The sequence below is a fragment of the Eptatretus burgeri genome, chromosome 17 (genome assembly GCF_056783735.1).
Source record: "Eptatretus burgeri isolate ZD-2024b chromosome 17, Ebu_testis_v1, whole genome shotgun sequence".
NCBI classification, from domain to species: domain Eukaryota; kingdom Metazoa; phylum Chordata; class Myxini; order Myxiniformes; family Myxinidae; genus Eptatretus; species Eptatretus burgeri.
Window position 1 is genome coordinate 30,748,202 of NC_140977.1, and position 22,109 is coordinate 30,770,310.

At 42.9% G+C, this 22,109-nt stretch overlaps 1 protein-coding gene across 1 annotated transcript in view; it reads left to right on the plus strand.

Annotated features, from left to right (window-relative positions):
* The first annotated feature begins 4,299 nt into the window (after positions 1-4,299).
* LOC147009677 (interleukin-13 receptor subunit alpha-2-like) overlaps positions 4,300-22,109 on the plus strand; it is a 31,507-nt gene continuing 13,697 nt past the window's right edge. The window contains 9 exon segments of the mRNA XM_085863041.1: positions 4,300-6,041; positions 6,599-6,737; positions 9,321-9,522; positions 9,640-9,743; positions 9,889-10,037; positions 10,162-10,297; positions 10,394-10,551; positions 19,127-19,268; positions 21,617-21,737. Of these exon segments, the coding sequence (XP_085719167.1) occupies positions 9,656-9,743; positions 9,889-10,037; positions 10,162-10,297; positions 10,394-10,551; positions 19,127-19,268; positions 21,617-21,737 (794 nt within the window). The 5' untranslated portion in view covers positions 4,300-6,041; positions 6,599-6,737; positions 9,321-9,522; positions 9,640-9,655.

The following is a 22,109-nucleotide window of genomic DNA, read 5'->3' on the forward strand; positions in this document are numbered from 1 at the left end:
CCATGTCAGTCTTGCGTGCACACAAGAGCAAACACGGTCAAATAATATCTCCAGCTTGAACACTTTATATCTTTGAATCGTATTTTTTTTATTCATTTTATATTTTCTTGTGATATTTTGAATTCATTTCAATTCCACTACCCTAAGGGCATTTCCCGTCTCGCTTCTCATTTGCAATACAATACAACTTATACAGATGCAGGATACAACTAATCGTACAAGAACTCTAAGACAAACAATACACAAGTTTTCCTCAGCTTGAACCTCAATACCAAGCTGGAAGCACAATTCCAACCAAAAAAAACCCCATTATTTCTCAATTTCCAACCTCTGTTGGACAATGCCCTATTCACAACTATCTGTGAAACACCCTGTCCTCACCTCAACTATCTCTCAACTTCCAACCTCTGTTGGACAATGCTCGATTCAAGTCTGCATCGAAAGTGCCAATGCAAATTATGGAACTAACCAGGCATATACCGAAACAGTGCCGGTGCAGACATTTAAAAAATGGACACAGACACGGACACGTACATATACACACACAGATGGTCGGCCTGATCAGGACTTTTTGGGACTCCAGCAATACCTTTTGAAAACGACACTTATTCTTTAACATCAACATCAATCACTGAACCATATAAACCTCAAATCTATCCAACTCAAATTTCGTTCGAAGCATGTTGACCTTGAACAAGGCACACAACAAGCCGGCAGCAACACACTCACCCACAAAGATCACTTTCTCTCACCTTTTCTGATCCGTGTGCTCGTGCCTACCACCGGCTCACTCTGAACCAGGCTCTTCCAGGTTTTACTGCTCCTGCATGCCTCGCCAATTGTAGATACAGACACACAACGTCAATACAATTTTAAAACATTTATTGAACAAACAAACAGATTATATGTGCCAGCACAGGAAATCCTGGACAGACAAATTTACTCCAGATCTCTCCACATAACCGGAGAATCTTCGTCTTTATATAGTTTCCAGTAAGACAGTTTTTATAATTTTCTGATGCTGATGCCAGTTTGCCAGGTCTTGACAAGTTCTAGGTGAACCTTATCTTCAGTCTTCTTTGACAGCTCCTGCTTAAATGGTTAGAACACATATTCAAACCCAGACATATTAATTGCACAGAATGCTAGAATGACGTCAAACGCCAACTCCAATGGCCATTAAAACAAGTTTCCATCTTATGCAGGTTAAAAGTCAGTCTGCTTCTCCCAAAATTGGGAAGATATGTTATCTTCAAGCGACCAGAGCGCCTGCACATTTTCTTAAGTCCACATTCCAACTCGTTCGTGTCTTCCACACAAAATTCTCAAGATAGTTGTGCATGACAGGCAATTCTTCTTTATATTCAACTTACTGGCAAAGTTCAACCTGTTTACACAATTAATATACAGGTGATCTTTCCATACAGAGGAGAAATATAATTCTGTTAATTCCAAATGGATACATACTTAAAACATCAGATCATATTTGAGTACATTTATTTCAGGGTTCATATATTTTATTTTAATATCAGGTTTTAATCATTAGCAATTTATTTATTTTATCACCCGCAAACCCATCATGATAAAATGTTTCGGCAGGTGCCATCAGAGGACAAGTCAATGAGCTCTTCCAAGAGTTTGGATGGTGAGGTGGATGGAAGCTTTTCCTCAATGGTCTCAGTAAAAGGGGTTTTCAATCCACTGGTAAAAACAGCGTGTTCCTCTTTTAGTTCGGGAAGATAACGGTTGAATTTGTCCAACTTCCCGGACAAATGCACTATTACCTGACACTTGGTGAAACTGAATTTCGTGTTTCTCTCCTAAATGAATGCATGCATCTGTTCGACCACATCGGTGGTTCCTGACGAGGCACTAATTTTCCACAATTTTAGTTTTCTTTTGAATGTGTCAACTCGTTCGTGCTGGCCAATGCTATTTGCGCTTCCACCCTGTATTCTTTTTGATGAGCTTGTTTACTTCATTGTAGATGTCTGCAAGATCGCTCAGTTGAGGAAGCCATTTGTCATCCCTCTAATTCTGCTCGATCAGGCTTCTTCTCCAAGAGGAATGTACACAGCTACTCTCATCTTGAATAAGATGAGAGAATAAGCATCTGCCCATGGGATGATCTTCTCCCATCTGTAATTCTGAGCAGAGAATGGTGTTCAGAACCTACTTACTCAGAGTGCAGTGAACAAAGTGGAGTTTTTGGCTCTTGCTTTCACAAAGTTCACGATGATTATGGCAGTGTTCATAATCTCATGAAGTCCTGGTTCAATGTCTTTTGCCGCAAACATTTCTCTGTGCAGAAAACGAGTTGAAACAGCACGGGCTGCAACTTCTTCTATTCTGTGCATGACTCCTTTGTGCCTGCCAGTCATTGCCGCGGCGCCATCTGGAGATACTGCATGAGTGTATCACCAGCTTAAGCCATTATTCCTCATAAAAAAACTATCCAGGCTTTCAAAAACTTCCGTGGCCGTCGTCGTTGTCCTCAAATCTTTGCAAAACAAAAATTCCTCTTTTCTCATTCTCTCACTCATAGCACACACATACCAGTGGATGTGACATTTTGGACACATCTTTCGACTCATCCAATTGGATGGCGAAGCCATTGTCACGGAGACGTGCGGTGCACTGTATCCATATGTCCTCAAACATGGATGATGTTTTACAGTGTCATTCAATATTTTTACCAGTGCCTTGGCTTTCTCCTCTCCATACATTCCCCTGACGATCCCGGTTGTACAAGGAAAGAAGCTTCTTCTGTTGACTAATTTTCTCAGCCACAATATATGAAATTTTAACGAAGTTTTTATTCACAGCAGTAGTGGCCTTCATTCTTGCTTGTATATCACTCATTTCTTTTTGATTATGCTCAAAAAAAATACTCTTGGCTTATCCTTGTACTGGCCATGTTTTGTCTGCAAATGTCTTAACTTGGAGGGTTTCATTGGACATCACACTCTCATTGGACATCACTTGAGAGCAAAGCACACACTGTGGTTGGGGAGCACCTCCACTCGTGGGGAATACTACGAAGTCATGGTTAATGTAAATGTCTTCATATTTCCGAATTTTTGCCGGCCGAGCATCAGCTTAGCTTTTCTTCCTCTGACTCACAGCGGATGAGACCTCGGACTCATCATCTGAACATTCTGACTCGTTAATGTGGGTTTCGTTTTACAGGCTCTTGTTTTGATAAGGATGCACAAGTAATAAATTTATCCATTTTCTTCGGTGCCGGCCAGAAAAGAAAACCTTGGTTCCGATTTTGACACACCCTGGAGCAGAAAGAAAAAATGTATACAGTATACGTTATATATCAAATATAAAGCAAACAAATCTTCTTATAACTACATTTAATGAGAATCTAACTATTAATATCAGTCGTAATGATATGAATATGCCATACGGTGTGTGGACAAGATATGAAATATAGAATGGTTAATTTTTTAGTATAAAACATCCATACCATTTCGTATTCGGGATGTCTTCTACTAAAAATTAACCAACAGAAGACCTAGAATCCTAGATGGTAAACACTCAACTGAGTCAATAATTTTCCCCTGCCGTCTCCCTGGCGGCACTCCCCTTGGGACTATCGGACCCCCGGTTGAGAAACCCAGGTCTAAAGGGTTAAGGGTCCAAAGTGTTGAAAAGGCCCAAAGGGGGTATAAATAGTCTAAGGAGTCTCAAGGGTGTAAAGACCTAAATGGTGTATATGGGGGTTTAAAGGGTCATAAGGGGCCTGAAGGTCTAAAGGGTCTATGGAATATAAGGGATCTAAATGGTACATTCCAATAGGAGTTTGGGTCGAAAGGGTTCATAGGATTGAAAGGGTCTTAAAAGGTCTAAATAGTCTAAACAGTCTGAAGGTCAAAAGGGTGTATAGGGGTTTAAAGGGTCATAAGGGGTCTAAATGTCTGTGGCATCGAAAGGGCACGTTACAAAAGTAGTTGGGGTGTAACGGGTCTAATCGTGTCTAAAATATATAAATGTCGAAAGTCATATAAAGGGTCTTAAAAGGTATAAGGTTTTAAAAGGTTTAAAAGGCTAAAAGTCTGAAGGGTGTAAACGGATCTAAAGGATGTAAATGCCAAAAGGGTTTTTAGAAAGGTCTTAAAACGTCTAAGGGGTTTCAAAGGTCGAAAAGTAAAAAGGGTCAAGGGGTTTAAGCAGTACAGCGGGTCCAAATGGTCTCAAATGTTGAAGGGGTCTCAGGTATCGAAAGGGGTCTTGATGATCTTAAGGGGTCTAATCGTCGAAAGGGTGTATGGGGTTGAAAGGTTCAATGGGCTTCCTTGTTCTTCAAAGCTCGAGGGTATTCATGACATAAAGAGGTTAAAGTTTAATAAAAAAAAAAGATTAAATTAAATTGTGATTAAGCTCAAATTAAATTAAGAGGTTTAAATTCAACAACGAAACAAACATCTCGTGAGATGATGTAATCTGGCAATATGTGATGTACTTCCAAACATGGATTAGATTTTGAATTAATTTTGCCAATTCATCCACCTGGATGAGCAAAGATAATCTCACTACCTGGATGTGAATTTTAAAAGGGCTCCATTATTTTTTGCGCATCAACGTCATGAAGAATCATCAGGCCGAGTTTCACAATGATCCACTGAGCCGCTTCGGAAGAATAGGGGAAAAAATGTCAATGGATCCACGAACCGACTGACAGACTGACTGAAGGACATCGTTATAGCTTTAACAGCTCGGTTTCTTATCCACTTCATCGGAGAGATGAGCGAAAAACGAAAAAGGAGAGGAAAAGAAAATAAGAGTTTTGAAAAAGTTTGTTAGCAATGGTCATGGTCCAGAAGGTCCACTTTTACATTGGAATCAATGACAGGTGGTTTGCACCTTTTAATGGAAATCTTGGCAACGATTTATAGAAGTCTCGTCGACTTGAAGGAATCTTTGGAGTGATCAATAAAAGAGAAGTCTTGGCGTTAATACAAACGGGCCTCATGATTCTTTGTCGCTCTGGAGATTCATCCATCATGGTGTCATTTGCGAAGCTACAATTAAGATATAACCGATGGACATCTGGCTGGCAGGATGACCTAAAGGCAACTCACCTCCGAGCTGTCGAGTCTGGGTTTGAAGCTCGACCAGCTATAAAACGGTCATCCTGATGTTTCACGGGCAGGGTCACGCATCAACGTGTGCGCCGTCCCTCGGATGGCCGTTAAACTGGGCATCCCGTCTAGCAGTATTAGTCGGTGGACGTCAAAGATCCGATGTGGTGTCCTTCGCAAAGTGTATGCGAGCCATCGCCGGCACCCTCAACAAATTCCAAACTCCTGCCCTGACGTCCTGTGTCGGAGCGGCGACCCCTCCGGGATTGTAAACCTCAGCTAAGAAACTGCTTCAGTCGAACTGATGCTCTATATAGAGCATGCTTGGTACAAGAATATGGTTATAGATCATGTGGTTGAAAATGCCATAAATGTGGTTGACTTGTTCATTGTTTCGATTCAACAATCCAAGCAACTCCAAACTTTTCAAAGACCACTGTGACCTCACAAAGGCAAACCTTTTTTATTGAGGGAAACGTGTGATTGAGGCAGAGACTTGCCAGATAACCACAAAGTTCTTGGAAATGAATGACTCGGTCTCTGACATTAACACAGGTGTACAAACAATTTTGGTCAAATCAGAAGCTTTAAGGATACTAGGTTTGCACATTCCGTAGAGAAGCGAAATTACTGCAGGCGATTCATGATATTAGAATACAAGAAGTCACTGTCGGAGAGTGGCCAGAGGTGTGTGGCCAAGCAGTTTATCAAGACGAACAGGTCTGTTTTTCAGCCTGTGGGTTGATACAAAACATAATGTCAGCAGGATGTGGTTACATTCAACTAAGAGGGGAAACACAGCGTGAAAGCATTTTTCCATCTCAAACCTGTATAAGAAAACAGGAACTCTCAGTTGGAAATGTGTCTTTGGAAACAATCGGATTGCAAGCCTTAACAGGGACAGCGGTGGATAACACGATTGGACAAGGTGATGCGAATACACATTTTCAGGTAAGTGTTTCCTGTCCTAACAATTTCTATCATTTCCATCAATTTTAAATGCACCTTAATTTATTTATTTATTTTTTTAGGAATGGAGAAGAAATGTCCGTCACACCTTCACTGTCCCAATATGTACTCGGTGGTCCATCGTTCATCCGAGTACTCTCTCTCTCTCTCTTGTCTTAAGGTGCGATTTGTGGCTCTAATTGGTTGTTCTGAATCCTTATCAGTCCTTTTGTTCAGTATCCCGAACGTTTTCAATATATTTTTGTACCCCTTCCCCTCCGACAAGGTGGGAGACGTGGGAGGGGGGGGGGACATTAAACTGAGCTCCGTCCGACCGACTGATCGTCCGTCCGTGTACTTTTGTACGCACCATATTTCAAAAACTGTTGAACATTTATCTTTTGTATTGCAGCTATCTGTTCCTCATGACATGATCTCAACATGATTAGATCACGACTGAGATTGGCTGAGTTCTGTTGCCATGGCAACCGTCTCCGTAACTTGGCTTGTGTACGTGATATTTTAAAAACCGTTCAATATTTGGTTTTCGTGTCTTGCAGATCTATTCCTCCTACCATCCAAAAGGCAGGGGACCGAGACTATCAGCTCCTTGTTCATTTTAAATTGCCCACGACACCATCAGAGAGCACTCTGGCACGGACATTCAGGATACTGAACCGATAGCCAGGACCAAGGAAGGTACAGCATATCGATATGGAATAGGGGAACATCCCGCATTCACTATTATTGATAAATTTGATGTTTGAATTTGTGTCCAATGAATTTGTGCTTCATGTCATTTTTGTGTTGACCTTGGATTATGTTCAGGAGAGCATATTTTTGTGTGTTGTGGTCGCAAAAAGTAGAACTACTGAAGCAAAGAAAAGGAAGTTTGATGAAACGGATGAAAATATTTTCATTGCTTGTATTTTGTTGACTACTTTCACTGTTCTCTAATAATCTTCCAATGAATACATGTAATTTTCTGTTCGTGTGTGTGTGTGTGTGTGTGTGTGTGTGTGTGTGTGTGTGTGTGTGTGTGTGTGTGTGTGTGTGTGTGTGTGTGTGTGTGTGTGTGTGTGTGTGTGTGTGTGTGTGTGTGTGTGACACCAATCACACCAAAACTACTGGGCCCATTGCCCCCAAACTTGGTATGTGGACCAAATTCGACCTCGTGGTAAACAAGGGCTACTTAGTTTCATCTGTAGTCGCGGGTGTTTGGGAGGGAAGGTCGACGATTTGACTGGACACGTCCCCAGAGAGGGGGAAGCTCCAAAGCCAACCTCCACTCATCAGGCGAGGCAGGGGAAGGAAGGGCTGTCCAACTATATTTACATTATTGGTAAATAACCAAAGTTTATTTTGACTTTATGTCCTTAGCTATGAGAAGACGCAACTCTTGTTATTTTTTCATGTCAAAGAGCTCGTGAGTTCAAACAAGTATCAGGTGGATGGAATGGACAAAACGAAAAATGAAACTTTATTTTCAGGTTGGAGTCTGAAAGGGAACTGAATGCGTATTATATCCACAGTGATAGTGAAACGTGCCATGACCACAACAGACACTTTTTTTTGGCCATGAAAACTAGTCTTGAGGACAAGATCCAAAATGTACAAACAATCCTCGAAAACGAGGAGTGGTTGATAGGATGGCCAAGAGGTATTTTACAGGCAGGGTGATTCATCAATGCGTGCGCCTTCCCTCGGATCAAGGGTAAACTGGGTGTCCCGCCTGCCAGCGTTAGTTGGCGTACATTAAAGATTATGCCTGGTGTTGGCTTAATGGTTAGGGGTGGTGGGCTTGGGATCCTAGGATCCTCAGGTCAAATCCCACTTGGATGTTGAATTAATACCAGGTGGGGTTGACTCTGCCTGTTATCCTTCCGAGGTCAGCAAAATGAGTGCCAGCTTGCTGGTACCTTGTGTCGGAGTGGTGACCCGTCCAGGATTGAACCCAATCGCCAAGGAGACTGCTTAGGCAGCACCAACGCTCTGCATAGACCATGGTCCCAGTGGTTGGATGGATTACAGATTCCATGGTGTCCTTCACGAAGAGTCAGTCAGCTATCGTCGGCACCATGAACACATCACAAATTGCTGTTCAATCCAGCAAAGGGCATTGCATAAGCGGCACAGCTGTGCTGTCAGCCAGTGATGTTACCCCCACAGTCTTGCACCGGATACAAACGAACGATGAGCAATGCACGAACAAATAATATACACTGAAAAAAAGAAAATCTGATGTAGCTTTGGATAAGATATCTATTAAGGGAACGCATGGTACATCCAAGCAATTAACTTGTCACACGGACAAATGTTCAGGTCCAACGTTTGGACCGCAGATTATAATTCACCTCGGACTTGTCGGATGTGTCGATAGATATACGGTACACTAAAACTATACACCAATGGGCAGCCTACGTTAATAGGGCTGCCGTCCCAGGTCAAAAAACCAGTAAAGACCAGTAGCCTACTGGTCAACTGGTACCAGTTGAAAACCAGTAGCCAACTGGTACCAGTAAAGCCAGTTGGTTTCTTACTGGTTTTAATATGGAAATTGGAATAGAGTGATATATTACCAGTTGAAATACAATTGTATTTAACTAACTGGTATCAACTGGGACCAGTACATTGTAACTGGTATCAACTGGGACCAGTACATTGCAACTGGTATCAACTGGAACCAGTAAGACTTTAACTGGTACAAATATGAGCTACTGTTTTTTTCAACTGGGAAATTGGAATTTAACTGGTACCAGTTGAAACCAATAGAGACCAGTTAAAGACCAATTAGAACCAATAGAGACCAGTTGAAAATGTGTACTGGTTTTAACTGGTTTTTCGACCTGGGGTGGCAGCTCAGAGATGGTGAACTCACCTTGCTGTCTAATCTAGGTTTGATTCCCATCCCGACTATGAACTGTCTCCTTGGCGCGTGGCAGCTCAGAGATGGTGAGCTCACCTTGCTGTCTAATCTAGGTTTGATTCCCATCCCGACTATGAACTGTCTCCTTGGCGCGTGGCAGCTCAGAGATGGTGAGCTCACCTTGCTGTCTAATCTAGGTTTGATTCCCAACCCGACTATGAACTGTCTCCTTGGCGCGTGGCAGCTCAGAGATGGTGAGCTCACCTTGCTGTCTAATCTAGGTTTGATTCCCATCCCGACTATGAACTGTCTCCTTGGCGCGTGGCAGCTCAGAGATGGTGAACTCACCTTGCTGTCTAATCTAGGTTTGATTCCCAACCCGACTATGAACTGTCTCCTTGGCGTTTCGCATGCAGGGCATGAATGAGTATTCCGGATATATCAAAGGGGATGACAAGCCAGGTTCCTGTTTGCCAACATTTGCCGGAGGACGTTGAAGATCTTCCCTGAATATTGCAAGATTAGACCATCGTGCGACGGCACCCTGTCCAAATTCCAACACCTGCCCGAACCAGCCGTGACGCCCGAACCGGTCACCATCTTGTGGTGGCTCCTGAGGTACAATTACCGGTGCCCAACCCAAGCCCTGCCCGGAATGCTGCTTCCACTGTGTTATTGACTCGCATAACGAGGTAATATTGATCACCGAAAAATCTTTTCTGTTCAATTTCACAGAACTTTGGGCCGTTAAATGGATTCTTTGATTCATTACATCCAATGGCTTCTGTACCTGAAGATGATATTCATCATTTGTTTTGCCTCGACGTACATCGTTTCAGGTAAATATGCTTTCTTTCCCCCCTCACCTTTGTTTTTGGAGGTTTTTTTGTTACTGACAACTTTAATTAGGAGTTTCTTTGGGGTTTTTTTTTGAGATTTGGGTGCAGTGAAAGATTGTTTTTTGTTTCACCAACGACCTCGTAGAAACCCTTCCGCAAGTTAACAACCTTCAGGTGGTTGTACAGCCAAACGGGGAGATTTCTCTGCAATGGCGATGGCCAGGCCCAGTAGGCCCAAACTTCACAGATTTTCAAATCGAGTACAAATTCGGCGAAATGCCAAGGTCATGGAAGGTAATCGTGCGTGTCGTGTCGAACGAGCGTCTGCAATTTCATCTTCATTCCATGAATTTGAGTCCATTTAATTAATCTATTCATTTCAATGCTCGAACCAACATCTGACCCATCTTGACCGCAGAACGTCACCACCAGGACCACCCGAATGGTACTTGCAGGAAGTCACGTCAAACGGATGACTAAGTTCCGTGTCCGTGCGGTTGGCGTACGCGGAGATGCAAGCACTTACGGCAACTGGAGCTCCGGGTCATTTTCAGGTACGATCAAATTGTTGGGTTGTTTGCGTGAAAATCAAATGGACGTGCCTCCTGTGCGGCATGTCAACGTGTAAGCTAACGAAAGGACTTTTGCAGCCAAAACAGCCGTCCCCCAAAACCTGGGCATTTCTGCTGCTGGGAACCTGACGAAGTTACGTGTTCATTGGAGATCTTCCGAGATGCTCAACGTCGACAGCTGCGTCGAGTTCCAAATGGATTACGGTCATAACCCAAAACACAGCAACGCCTGGCAAGTGAGTACCAAAGGCAGCGCGCACGTCAACAATATCACATGGAAAATACAATCCTCATTGAATGACCACACCGCAGACAGCCCACCGACCTGCCGTTGCGTAGTTGACGTTTCATTTGAATAGTCTGTAATGATAAATATCATGAATATCAGAAAGTTACTGAATGGTCATAAGGAACTAGTACAGGGCTCAAGACTGCCAATATATTACCAGCAAGGCAGCACACTAGCAAGAGCTGGTACATGTTGAGGATCCCACACTGTCTCTCAAGTTGTCATCAGTACCCTTGGCCAAATTCTAATCTCGAAAGGCTGACATCAGGAAATGTCACGCGTGAATGGCAAACTTTTATAACTTGCCATTAACAAACAGAATGGCATCATGTGCGAGTTCCTGAGTGGACAACCTCCACCGGTGTGTGACTATCTTTAGAATCGGAAGTGTGTAACTGGTACGGATGAGGTTGTTTCGGTTATGATATTGAACTTGGGTCAGCTGATTGGGAACACAATGTGGACGAAATGTGTGATACTGGACTTAGCTGTGAAGTTCAACAGACTCCATCGGTGGAATCTCCTGCAAGATGGGAGTCGGCACCATCGAGACCAACCAAAAGTTACAGGTGTTGTCTCAACCGGCTGAGGTTACTCTGGGGGAAAAGGAGATATCTCCAGAGATACTGTAAAGCTCAGCAGAGATTAGATTTTGTGAAGCGATTTCGGTGATTGAGTAGAATATGTAATCCCCTTGGAATCGTGAGCCAGTACAGGGTAAGCTTCACCCCGGTGTTCTGTTACATCATAAAAGTTCACTTGAAGAAGCCTGGTGTTGGCTTTGTGGTTTGGGTGGCTGCCTTGGATATTAGGGTCCTGAGTTTGAGCCCCTGTCAGCCTTTGAATAAACACCAGGTGAGGTTTACTCAATCTGTCATCCTTCTGAGGTTGGTGAAATGAGCACCAGTCTACTGGTAATAGGGCATTGCATCAGCGGAACAGCTGTGCCCCCAGCTGTGCAGCCTTGTGTTGTATACGAAGGAGGAAGAATTCATTTGAAGGTCTTTGGTTGTAAAATAAATATGTTGTTTAAGAGCAATACTATTTCCTCGATGTTCATTGTCGGAGTAAAACATCAACTTGTACGAATGTATCCATACCATGACAGTTGGGAAACACTCCAAATCGAGATGATTCTTAAAACCTGACACATTAATCTTTTGGATGTGAGATCAGCTCTACAGTGGAGAAAATATAGTGTATTTATAAATGCATTACAAACTGGAGTGAAGTCCATGGCGCACCATCGGAAGTCCCCCACGCCTCCCACCCCAAGCAAATTTAAAGTCGACAAAATGTTCCACCAGGAGTGACCAAGTAACATATTTTGAGTTAAAAAAAACAATCTTCTTTTTTAATCCCTGTACCCATACCTAAGTACCCATGCCCTGGGGCATGAACCGGGGGGTCAAATACAAAAAAAATTGTTACATATTTCATGCGTCCCCCAATGTTGCCTTATGCCTGCGGTGTTGGTTTAATGGTTAGGGTGGTGAGCTTTGGATCCTCGGGTCTTGAGTTCAAATCCCCAGGTGGGGTTAACTCGGCTTGTCATCCTTCCGAGATTGGCAAAATGAGTGCCAGCTTGCTGCTACACTGTGTCGGAGTGGCGACCCGTCCAGGATTGTGCCCAAAAGCGAGGAGACTGATTAAGCAGCACCAACGCTCTGAACAGAGTATGGTCCCAATCTCCTCTCCTCTCCCACTGTTGATTGCTTATAAAATGTTTCATTGAAAAATGTTTTTAAAATGTGGCCATAATTGCATTTTTTTGGTATTTGAAATTTTGACCCCCACCCCATGGCCCCAAGGAGTGGGACCAACAATGATACTGCTTTCACACCTTCTTGCCATGTGTTGATCATAACTAAGTTTGGTGAATTTATGCACAATCGTTTAGAATGCGATGGCGTGACGGACGGCCAGACAGACAGACAGACGGAGGTGATTATAATACCACCCTCACGTTTTTTTGAAAAGGGGATAACAATATACTACCATATTATGTCGCACTCCAAAGTACTTCGACTTCCCATCATAAGCTTAAATCACAAACCTCATCTCAAAAGGGAAACGTGTGCACCGGTACCCAGCCAACATTGTGGGGTTCCTACATCGGTTGAACATTAGTTCATCAGATCCTATCGTGTCCTCCTTGGTCTATAACTATTGTGGAGGCAGCCAGGTGCACATTTAGTGTGTGGTCTGGTGTTAGAATATTATCCCCCCTGCCCCCCCCTACCCACTCCACTGATTTCTGAGGATACTTTTCTGGCATTTTCCAAATTTGTTTACCGTCATACTAGTCCATGTAGAGCCAACTGCTTCAGTGATTTCCTCAAAACATTAAAATGATCACTCATTTTGTTTGTTGGTTGCTGTGCTGGAACGTTACCTCGTTAGTTAGACCAGTCGTCGGAAAACTAGAGTGTACAGCGTTGGAAGACGTTGGCAACTTGTCGAAGTTCGAAGAGGATGTTGGATATCAGAACTGGATTTGCTCTCAGGCTTCCGATATGTTTACATTATTCTCTCACTTTATAATTTTACAGCCTTCAACTTCACTTAGGCGTGCCGGTGTTAATCTATAGATAGTTTGTTTATAAATGAGTGCAAAAGGAAGTCAGAACTTGACAAATAGGCCAAACTGTTTAAATTTGATCAAACCTAAATTGGTTGATCTGTGCAGCACACATTTTATCGAGTAGAGAGGTGTGATGCACTGGAGGTCTTCATCCTGTTGTATCCAGCCAAGGTCGGAGCCCTGGAAAAGATTGGCAAGATGGAGGGATATGATGGGGACACGTTGTACGATGTCGCAAATCCATACCCGGATGACTTAGCATCTCAGGTTGACGAGTGATTCGATGCAACGGTTCACGGTGTTGTGAAGCATTTTTATTTCGTGCAAAATGTGCTCGACGTGACAGTGTTAATGTTTTGTTTGTTTTTTGCCATTGTATGGAGATGGCTTGGACGGGATTACCAGTCGTTCCGGTTGAAATCGTTTTGTGGTGAAATATAAGGAACAATGTTCTTGAAAAGAAGAAACATACCGCTCTATCAGCTTCCTTGCTCTGTTGCAGCTCAGTTCAGTATCTTTCCACAACATTGTTTTAGGCCGGGGGTCGGTGGCGAGAGCGACCGCTAGGTGGGGGAGGTTACGCCGTCTCCCACCAGACTCTCCGGAATTGTAGGTCATCGCTCGGATCACTCGGCGAGCCGGCGGGTCGTCTAACCGACCGTGGATGCCAATATCTCAATGGCGTAGCGTAGGGTCTGTTTGTCTAAAACCAATTTACCTAAGTAGCGACGCGATTTTAACTCCCGGGGAAGCCACGCCCTCGGAACGCCTGGTCGAACCGGATTTACTCTACTGACAGCGGTAGATTCACACTCCCAACGACCGCTTTGCCACCTACCTTTCCGGCTCGTTACAGTCGAGCGGGGCCTGCCCAGGACATCCCGGCTATGATAGACTGATTACCGGGGATGAAACTCCAGTTATAGGACCTGGACCATGCTGGACCAATGTAAGAAGGGACAGAAACAGACTGGGAACATTTCTAATAAATTTATTAACAGTAAAATAAAGACAAAGGCAAGACTTGGCGCGAATATGCAAGCAGGGAAATATTTACAATAAGCAAAAACACTTACTCAGTTCTACTTAAAGACAGGCCCACACACACAGACACACACACAAAAAGAAAAGAAACCCCAGAGTCTTTATTTGACCCTCGCAGCCGTGAAGAGAGACAAGCTGGGGGTCAGGGTTTGGTGGGTACCTGGTCGTAAGGAGGGAAAGCGTGCTCTGTAGTGCGGCACCTGCCAAAGGTCGTCGGTTTGGTCCTAGTCGCACGTGAGGGACTCGTGGCTCGTAGCAGAGCTCGCGTGGCGAATAGTCGGGGTCCACATAACTCCTCTCCCCGTAACAGCCACCGTGAAGAATGAACCAGACTGCTCACAGCCACCGAGAAAACTCCCGACCCAACCACCGTGTGAACTCCCCCTTACTCAGAGAGTCTCGGAGATATATCTCCTCCCACCATGAGGAGTGGGCGCTTGGCGAAAAACGCCTCGCTGTCCGCCCCTCGTTGGACAGGGTCCTACGGCCCACCTTTCCGGGGCGGGGCCTTGGCCCCTGCCAGGAAACCCCAACCGCTCTTTCCACGCGGGGTCAAACTTGATGAATAACAGTATAACGCTGCAAAGGTACATTGGTGGTGCAGCCGGTTGGTGGTGGATCGTGACGGGCCAAGGGGTCATGCAGATGGCTTGTTGATTGTTATATGTAAAGATTTAATAACCTAACTAAAAGAAATCGTAACGCACGTTTTTTGATTCTCCCACGAGACAAAAGGAAAGGGATCTGACTACACATTTACTTAATGGGATAACTGACTTTTGGGACCTGTATGTTGAATGCAAATGGTTTCCAGATCCGTAACAATATCTTACAAACAGATGTTCACTTGGTGTCACATCCTCCAAATATGATTGCTTCAGGAACAGCAAACTGGGCATGTTAACACCATACATTGGAGCAATTAAAGGGAAAAAGACAGGACGAATGATCTGGCTTTGCTTCATGTGCATTATTCGATGAACATTGATATCATAAAGACTCTGTAGGCACAAAACGGACAGAGCCAGCTGATTGGCAACAGATGAGCAACGAAGATAATAATAATAATAATAAAAAAATAAACCATTATCATCTGAACCTTCTTTTATCAGCCATTGTTAACCCACCATTCATTGTGGGGTCGACCAGGTGAAGATTTGCCCAGGGTTTCATGAGCTGGCTGGCCAGACCAGATGTTCGACTAGTTAGGGCAGAAATTTGTAATTTGTTCAGGGTGCTGGTGATATCTCACTTACTCTTTCGAAGGACACCAATGGGATCTTTAATGTCCACCAACAAATGCTGGCAGACGGGACATCAGTTTAACATCCATCCGAGAGACGGCTCACACATTGATGAATCACCCTGCCTGTGAAACTCCGGCATGACAGTTTATAGTTGGGTCAGGATTTGAACCCACGCGAGACAGCTTAGAGGTGAGTTTGCATATCTCTAGTCGTGGAAATCTTTCCAGTCCAAATAAACCCTTATACAGTACAGTATTACAATAAACAATAACCACTCTTAGGGCATGGACACACTTGCAATCAATTACACAGAACCAGGAAAGGGTTTTTAAAGTTTAAATGTCCTCAAAGGAACAGCATTGAGAGCAGAGTATGCCCATACCAGGCAGAGATCGTGGCACAGTGATCCAACACCAAGAGCGTCCCCAGCAAAAAGTGAAGCTCCAACGCTGTGGAACCATCCCAGTGAAAGTGAGTGAATGCTTCCCCATCCCACCTCCTCTTGCTTCTCGTGATGGTTTAATAAATCTATCAATACCTCTTCCCTTTGTGTGCAGCCTTTTGGCTGCTACACTGGTGCTCATTTCGCCGGCCTCAGAAGGATAACAGGCTGAGTCAACCTCCTGGTGTTAATTCAGTGGCCAATGGGGCTTGAACTCAGGATGCTAGGATCCCAAGCCACCACCCAAACCGCTAAGCCAACACCAACAACAACCACTTTGCTGCCGCAGTAAGAGGGTCTTCTTAGGGTGACGACATTGATGGCAGTGGTGATGTTATGCCCTCTAGCCTGCACAGACACCAGAGGGAGGGGGTGGGAAGGAAGGGGGAGACTGAAGCGCTACTTCATGCCGCATGCTAGGACGACATATCAATGACCCTCTCGGGGTCCACTTACTTTTCCTCACTGGTTCAGACAGGAAGGACAAATCACGCAGTGCTCCACCAAAGGCGTACAAAAACAGGACAACTTAACCTTAACATAAAGTCCTTGTTCCATGTAAAAATGATATATCCTACACGAGCACACGGTCCATGCTGTTAGTGTTAGGGTCCACCCTAACCACCCCGTACCCCACACACGTAAAATATTTGCCAGAAAGCATCCCAGGCATTGACTGTTAGTTGTTTGTACTGATTGGCTTGCAAGTTGGTGGTTCTCCAGAAGACTGTAAAACACCTTTGGTGATGAAAAAAAACAATCAGTGTAATTTTGTTAATTTTTGTGGTCTCTCAGTACTCGGGCCAGACTCGCTTTTCCTAACCTCGGGGGGGGGGGGGTGTGGGGGGTGTCATCTTGCCATCACCGAAATGATTTTTGAAAAGTCAGAGTGAGACACTGAAGTGTTTCCAGTTATTGTGAACAGCTTAGTGCTGGTGTAATTAACCTCCGCCATCTTCGAAGATGGATGGAGGTTACTGTTTTCACCCCTTTCTGTTTGTTTGTTTATTTGTTTGTTTGTGAACAGTATTACGGAAAAACTCCTCGACGGATTTCGACGAAACTTGGGGGGGGGGGGTTAGGTATGGTCCAAGGATCATGCCATTAAATTTTGGACTTGGTCCCCCCCCCAAAAAAAATTGTTGGAGAATTTTTTTTTGCATTTCTACATGTTTTAGTGATTTCCAACCCCCCCCCCCAAAAATTTAGAAAAAAAATATATATTTTTTTGCATTTCTACATGTTTTAAGTGATTGCCTACCCCCCCCCCCAAAAAAAATTGTTACCCCCCCCAAAATATATATTTTTTTGCATTTCTACATGTTTTAAGTGATTTCTACATGTTAACGACCCCCCCCCCCAAAAAAAAATTGTTGGAGAAAAGAACTAGAACTGTCAGCACTGTTGACATCATATTTAATGAATAAGATATAAGGTTCACTTGAGTTACCCAGCAGTATTAGCGGCGGAGGTTTTGCACTCTCCCGAGTGCTCCCCCTCGAGTTGTTAATGGAATTACTACTATCGATGCGTTCTCACAACATAAATTTTAATGTAGTCCAAATAAAATCACTGGTGTCATATTCGAATCCGGCCCTTCTTATGGAGCTATAAACACTTTAATGGGTAATGAATGCACCAAGTGACACTTTTTTTTAATTAATAATAATAATTATTATTATTATTATTGCAGCAAGAGACATACTGTACATGCCTGGTGTTGACTTATTGGCTAGAGTCATGGGCTTTGGATCCTAGGGTCCTGAGTTCAAATCCTGCTTGGCTGTTGAATTAATACCAGCTGGGGTTGATTGAGCCTGTTATCCTTCTGAGGTCAGCAAAATGGGTACCAGCTTGCTGGTATACTGTGTCGGAGTGGTGACCCGTCCAGGATTGTGCCCAATAGCCCAGGAGACTGCTTAGGCAGCACCAACGCTCCGCACAGAGTATGGTACTGATGGATGGATGGAAGAGACATATTGCTGTGCTGCACACTGTTGATTTCAATGGTGTTTCCTGCATCTTCTACAATATGTCAACATTCAATCAACATCAAAGTGAACGTACGATAAATGTGAAATGTTTTTATTTACATTTTGATAAATTTTTAACTTTACATTCTTCTTCTGGAAAAGAAAAAAAACTTCTCTGGCCAAGAATAAATTGGAATTTTCTTGGGAAGAGTCCACAAGGCTCCACCCCACCCCCACCCCTACGTGGTTCCCTGGGACCCCTGAGGAGGCCCTTCGTGACCCTCGAGACTCCCTGGACCCCACTGCGAGTCTTCCCGGACCTCCATATGAGGCTTCTCAGACCCCCTATGAGGCTCCCTGGACCTTTTTAGGCGTTCGCTCCAATTACAATAGATAGGCATTTTCCTTCAATTCCATTCTCTTGGGCAATCCAAATACTGATTTTTCTGGATCCATTTGTTACAGCATGGAAGATTGAAAATACAAGGGGACCTTGTGAATTATATTTGATCTAAATCTTTTTTTTAACATCAATGTGTAATGATAAAAACTTCATCAGATGGCAATCTGACTTATGCATTCATTTTGTCAGATGAAGTGAGTATGTAATACAGGTTTTGCTGTTCCTCAATACCTTGTCTACATTCACGGGTTTTAAACGGTTCATGCCAGTTCCAATGTTTAAGTTCCAGCCATGTTATCTCGATTATCATTTGCCTGCACTCAGTGACGTCATTATGTGATTCTCGATGGCGGGGTACAATATGGGGCCCGTGGGGGCAAAGCGTGATGTATTGTTGCACCTTCTGCAAGGGTGCAATGATGGACAATATGGACGTCTTGCTGTTCTCATTGTTGAACTATTAACTGACCACAAGATGGATGGAAGAGTGCAAATGAGGACGACCGAGCGAACAACGTGATGGCGATTGGTGTGTTAACGGTGTGACACTACGCAGGTGGGCCAACTGCAACTGTCGACCAAAGCAGCCTTCCACGCCGGATTTTATAACTCCAAATGAGTTTGTGGAGTAAGAGTAAGATCCAGGGAAAGGATATGTCGTCGGACTAGCATGAACCGAAATGAACCCACCAATGGAGTCAATCAATGTATGAAATAACTATTCAATTTAATGGATTCAAATGTGAACGATTCAATATTATAATGGAGTGTCATTCTGTAAACATAAGAGTTTTGCATTCTCACTGCTGATCCGTTGCTCTTTACACAGAAAACGTACCAAAAGGATACGTGTTTTGAAAGTCACTTTGATGGAAATATGCAGCTTGACGTACGAGTTCGAACAAAATTTGAATGCCTGAAACGAGTGCATTCAAAGTGGAGCCCGACAGTTACCAAATTACCACCCCACGGTAGGTTGAACAAGAGGTGCGAATAAATACCATATTATATGGTCGAACAATTGGGTTGTCTGCAAGTGTACACGAGGTTTATAATCGGTGTATATCGAACTGATGTTTATAAAGCTCGATCCATGGGCCTTGGTGTTCGATTAGGAAATAGAAAATGTGTTTCTCTGATCACAGGGCAATGAGAATGTGCAACAATCAAGTTGTAAGGAAAGTTTGAATAAGAAACTTCCATTTTATGGGCATATTACTTAATATTTTATATGCTGCCTGTGATATGTAGAAACATATATATATATATATATATATATATATATATATATATATATATATATATATATATATATATATATATATATATATATACGATAAATAAGATGGGCTAAAATGGCTTTTTCCAATGCTTCCTGGAACTGTATAATGGTGTCACCCATTATTGGCATGACACTCTCCATCTGGCACTTGAAATTGGTGTGTTCAGCACCATGACATTTCAGGTTAGTGGATAATACCTTCCTGATCTGATTTCAAGTTTGGTTATTTTCTTTTTTTTTATTGTGGTCACTCTTTGCTTGAGTGTTTAACAGCTGCAGCAGGAAATTCTGAGATATTCGGATCATAAACTCAAGTACCGGTCAAAAAATGTTTGCAAATGAGATCGATAAGACGTTATGACTTCAGTATATTTACATTTTTCATTGTCACCCTCAATATCAAGGGGCTTGTTATTTGATTTGTACTTGACTCATCAATTTCCAAGGAATAGAATCATTTTCCACGACAATGTGCGAGCCATTCGTCATCGATAAGATCACATGCGCTGGACGTAACTCTTCAGAATGATATGGTAACAAGATAATGACGTCACGCTACCTTAGAACTGTGGCTTGAATGTTGTAAATGTTCACGAGTCACGTTTTGTAAACTACCATTTATTTAAAAAGATATTCCAAATCAGCCGGAGGAATTTTATTTCTCGGGCATCTTTCAATCAAATGACGAATGAATTGACGAGAAAGATCAAATGGACATCATCGACTTGTTCCGTTGACAACCAGAATGGCGCTTGGTTGAGCGCAACTACCCAACTCGTCCACCAAGTTTTGGCATAATCCGTACACAACTTTTTTGAGATATTGTGCTCACAAGCAGACAAACACACAAACAAAAATTAATAATTTTTTGTTTATGGATCCGGATCTTCACCAAAAAATCAAAAAAATATATTACTCGTTACACATGCAACACGTCCACCAAATTTCGTCTAAATTTGTCCATAACGTTTTGAGATATCGTGTTCACAGACAAACACACAAAAACAAAAATTAATAACTTTTTATATATGGATCTGGATCTTCACCAAAAATCTGAGAAATTCTTCCTTGTCACACACCCAACCTGCCCACCAAGTTTTGTCTGAATCCATCCATTACTTTTTGAGATATCCTGCTCATAGGTAAACAGACAAACAGATAGGGGTGAAAACAAATTCCATCCACCTTCGGTGGTGGAGGTAATAAACTTGCAGAGCGCTCGCCAGGTGGATTAAGCACTCAAGCAAGTACTCCACCAAAACAGTTGAAAACTAGAGGGGGAGCACTCGGTAGAGTGCAAAACCTCCACCGCCAATACTGCTCGGTCACTCAAGTGAACCTGATATCCTATTCATTCAATGTGACGTAAACAGTGCTCACAGAGTTATAGTTTGCAACTTTCCCTTTTACATACTCAATTCATTCGTCATAACTAGATTCCTTGAGACAGAAATTGATTATACGTGGGTATATCCACCTGAAGTTCCAAAATCAGCCGCAATTATAATTTCGTCATGTTTTTGTTGGAAATCACTTATAACATGTAGAAATGCAAAAAAAAAAAATCGAAATTTTGTTGAAAAAAAAGTTGCAAATTTTTTTTTCTCTAACAAATTTTTTTTGGGGGTGGGGGGCAGGGGGGTTGGAAATCTCTTAAAACATGGAGAAATGCAAAAAAAAAATGTTCAAATATTTTTTCAAAATGGCCGCCATAGTGGCCATATTGGACTTTGGACCAAGTCCAAAATCTAAAGGTATGATCCTTGGACCATACCTAATCCCCCCACCAAGTTTCGTCGAAATCCGTCGGAGTTTTTTCCGTAATACTGTTCACAAACAAACAAACAAACAAACGATGAAAACAGTAACCTCCGATCTTCGATGGCGGAGGTTAATGAACAGCTGACTCGGCAAGTGAAAGCAAGCCGATTGGTATCCGAGCACCCCCAGGTTTGTGTGTGGATTGCTAAACTTCTCTTCCTGTAAGTAGTTGAATCACTCTTTGCCTATCGGTTTGCACTTTTATCTGTTTTCCAGGTGAAACTGGCACCGTAGCGCATGACATCACCTGTATTTTACACAACGGGCTTTTTATGGAGTGTTCATGGAAACGAGGCTTGGCTGTACTAAACGACACCCAGTACAGACTGTATTACTGGTAAGAGTAACAAGTCATCATTCCACCGTGTATTTCAGGAATTGGAATTGCAAAGAGTAATGTGAGCAATATGGGTTAAAAGATAACTTTAATGAAATTCAGAAAAGAAAATATTATTCTGCTTAACAACATACACAACACCATGTGATAAAAGCATAACTTGAGAAGTGGAGTCAGAAAGTTGAGCTTTTCAGTCTTCAAATTGAGGTCCTCAAGTCAACGAGCATTTGAGATTTCCTGGTTTAGGTTCAGAGGGTAATAGCCCTTGTATTAGGGAATTTGGCAAATTTCTGTAATCTATACTAATAAATGTCAGAGTGTGTGTGTGTGTGTGTGTGTGTGTGTGTGTGTGTGTGTGTGTGTGTGTGTGTG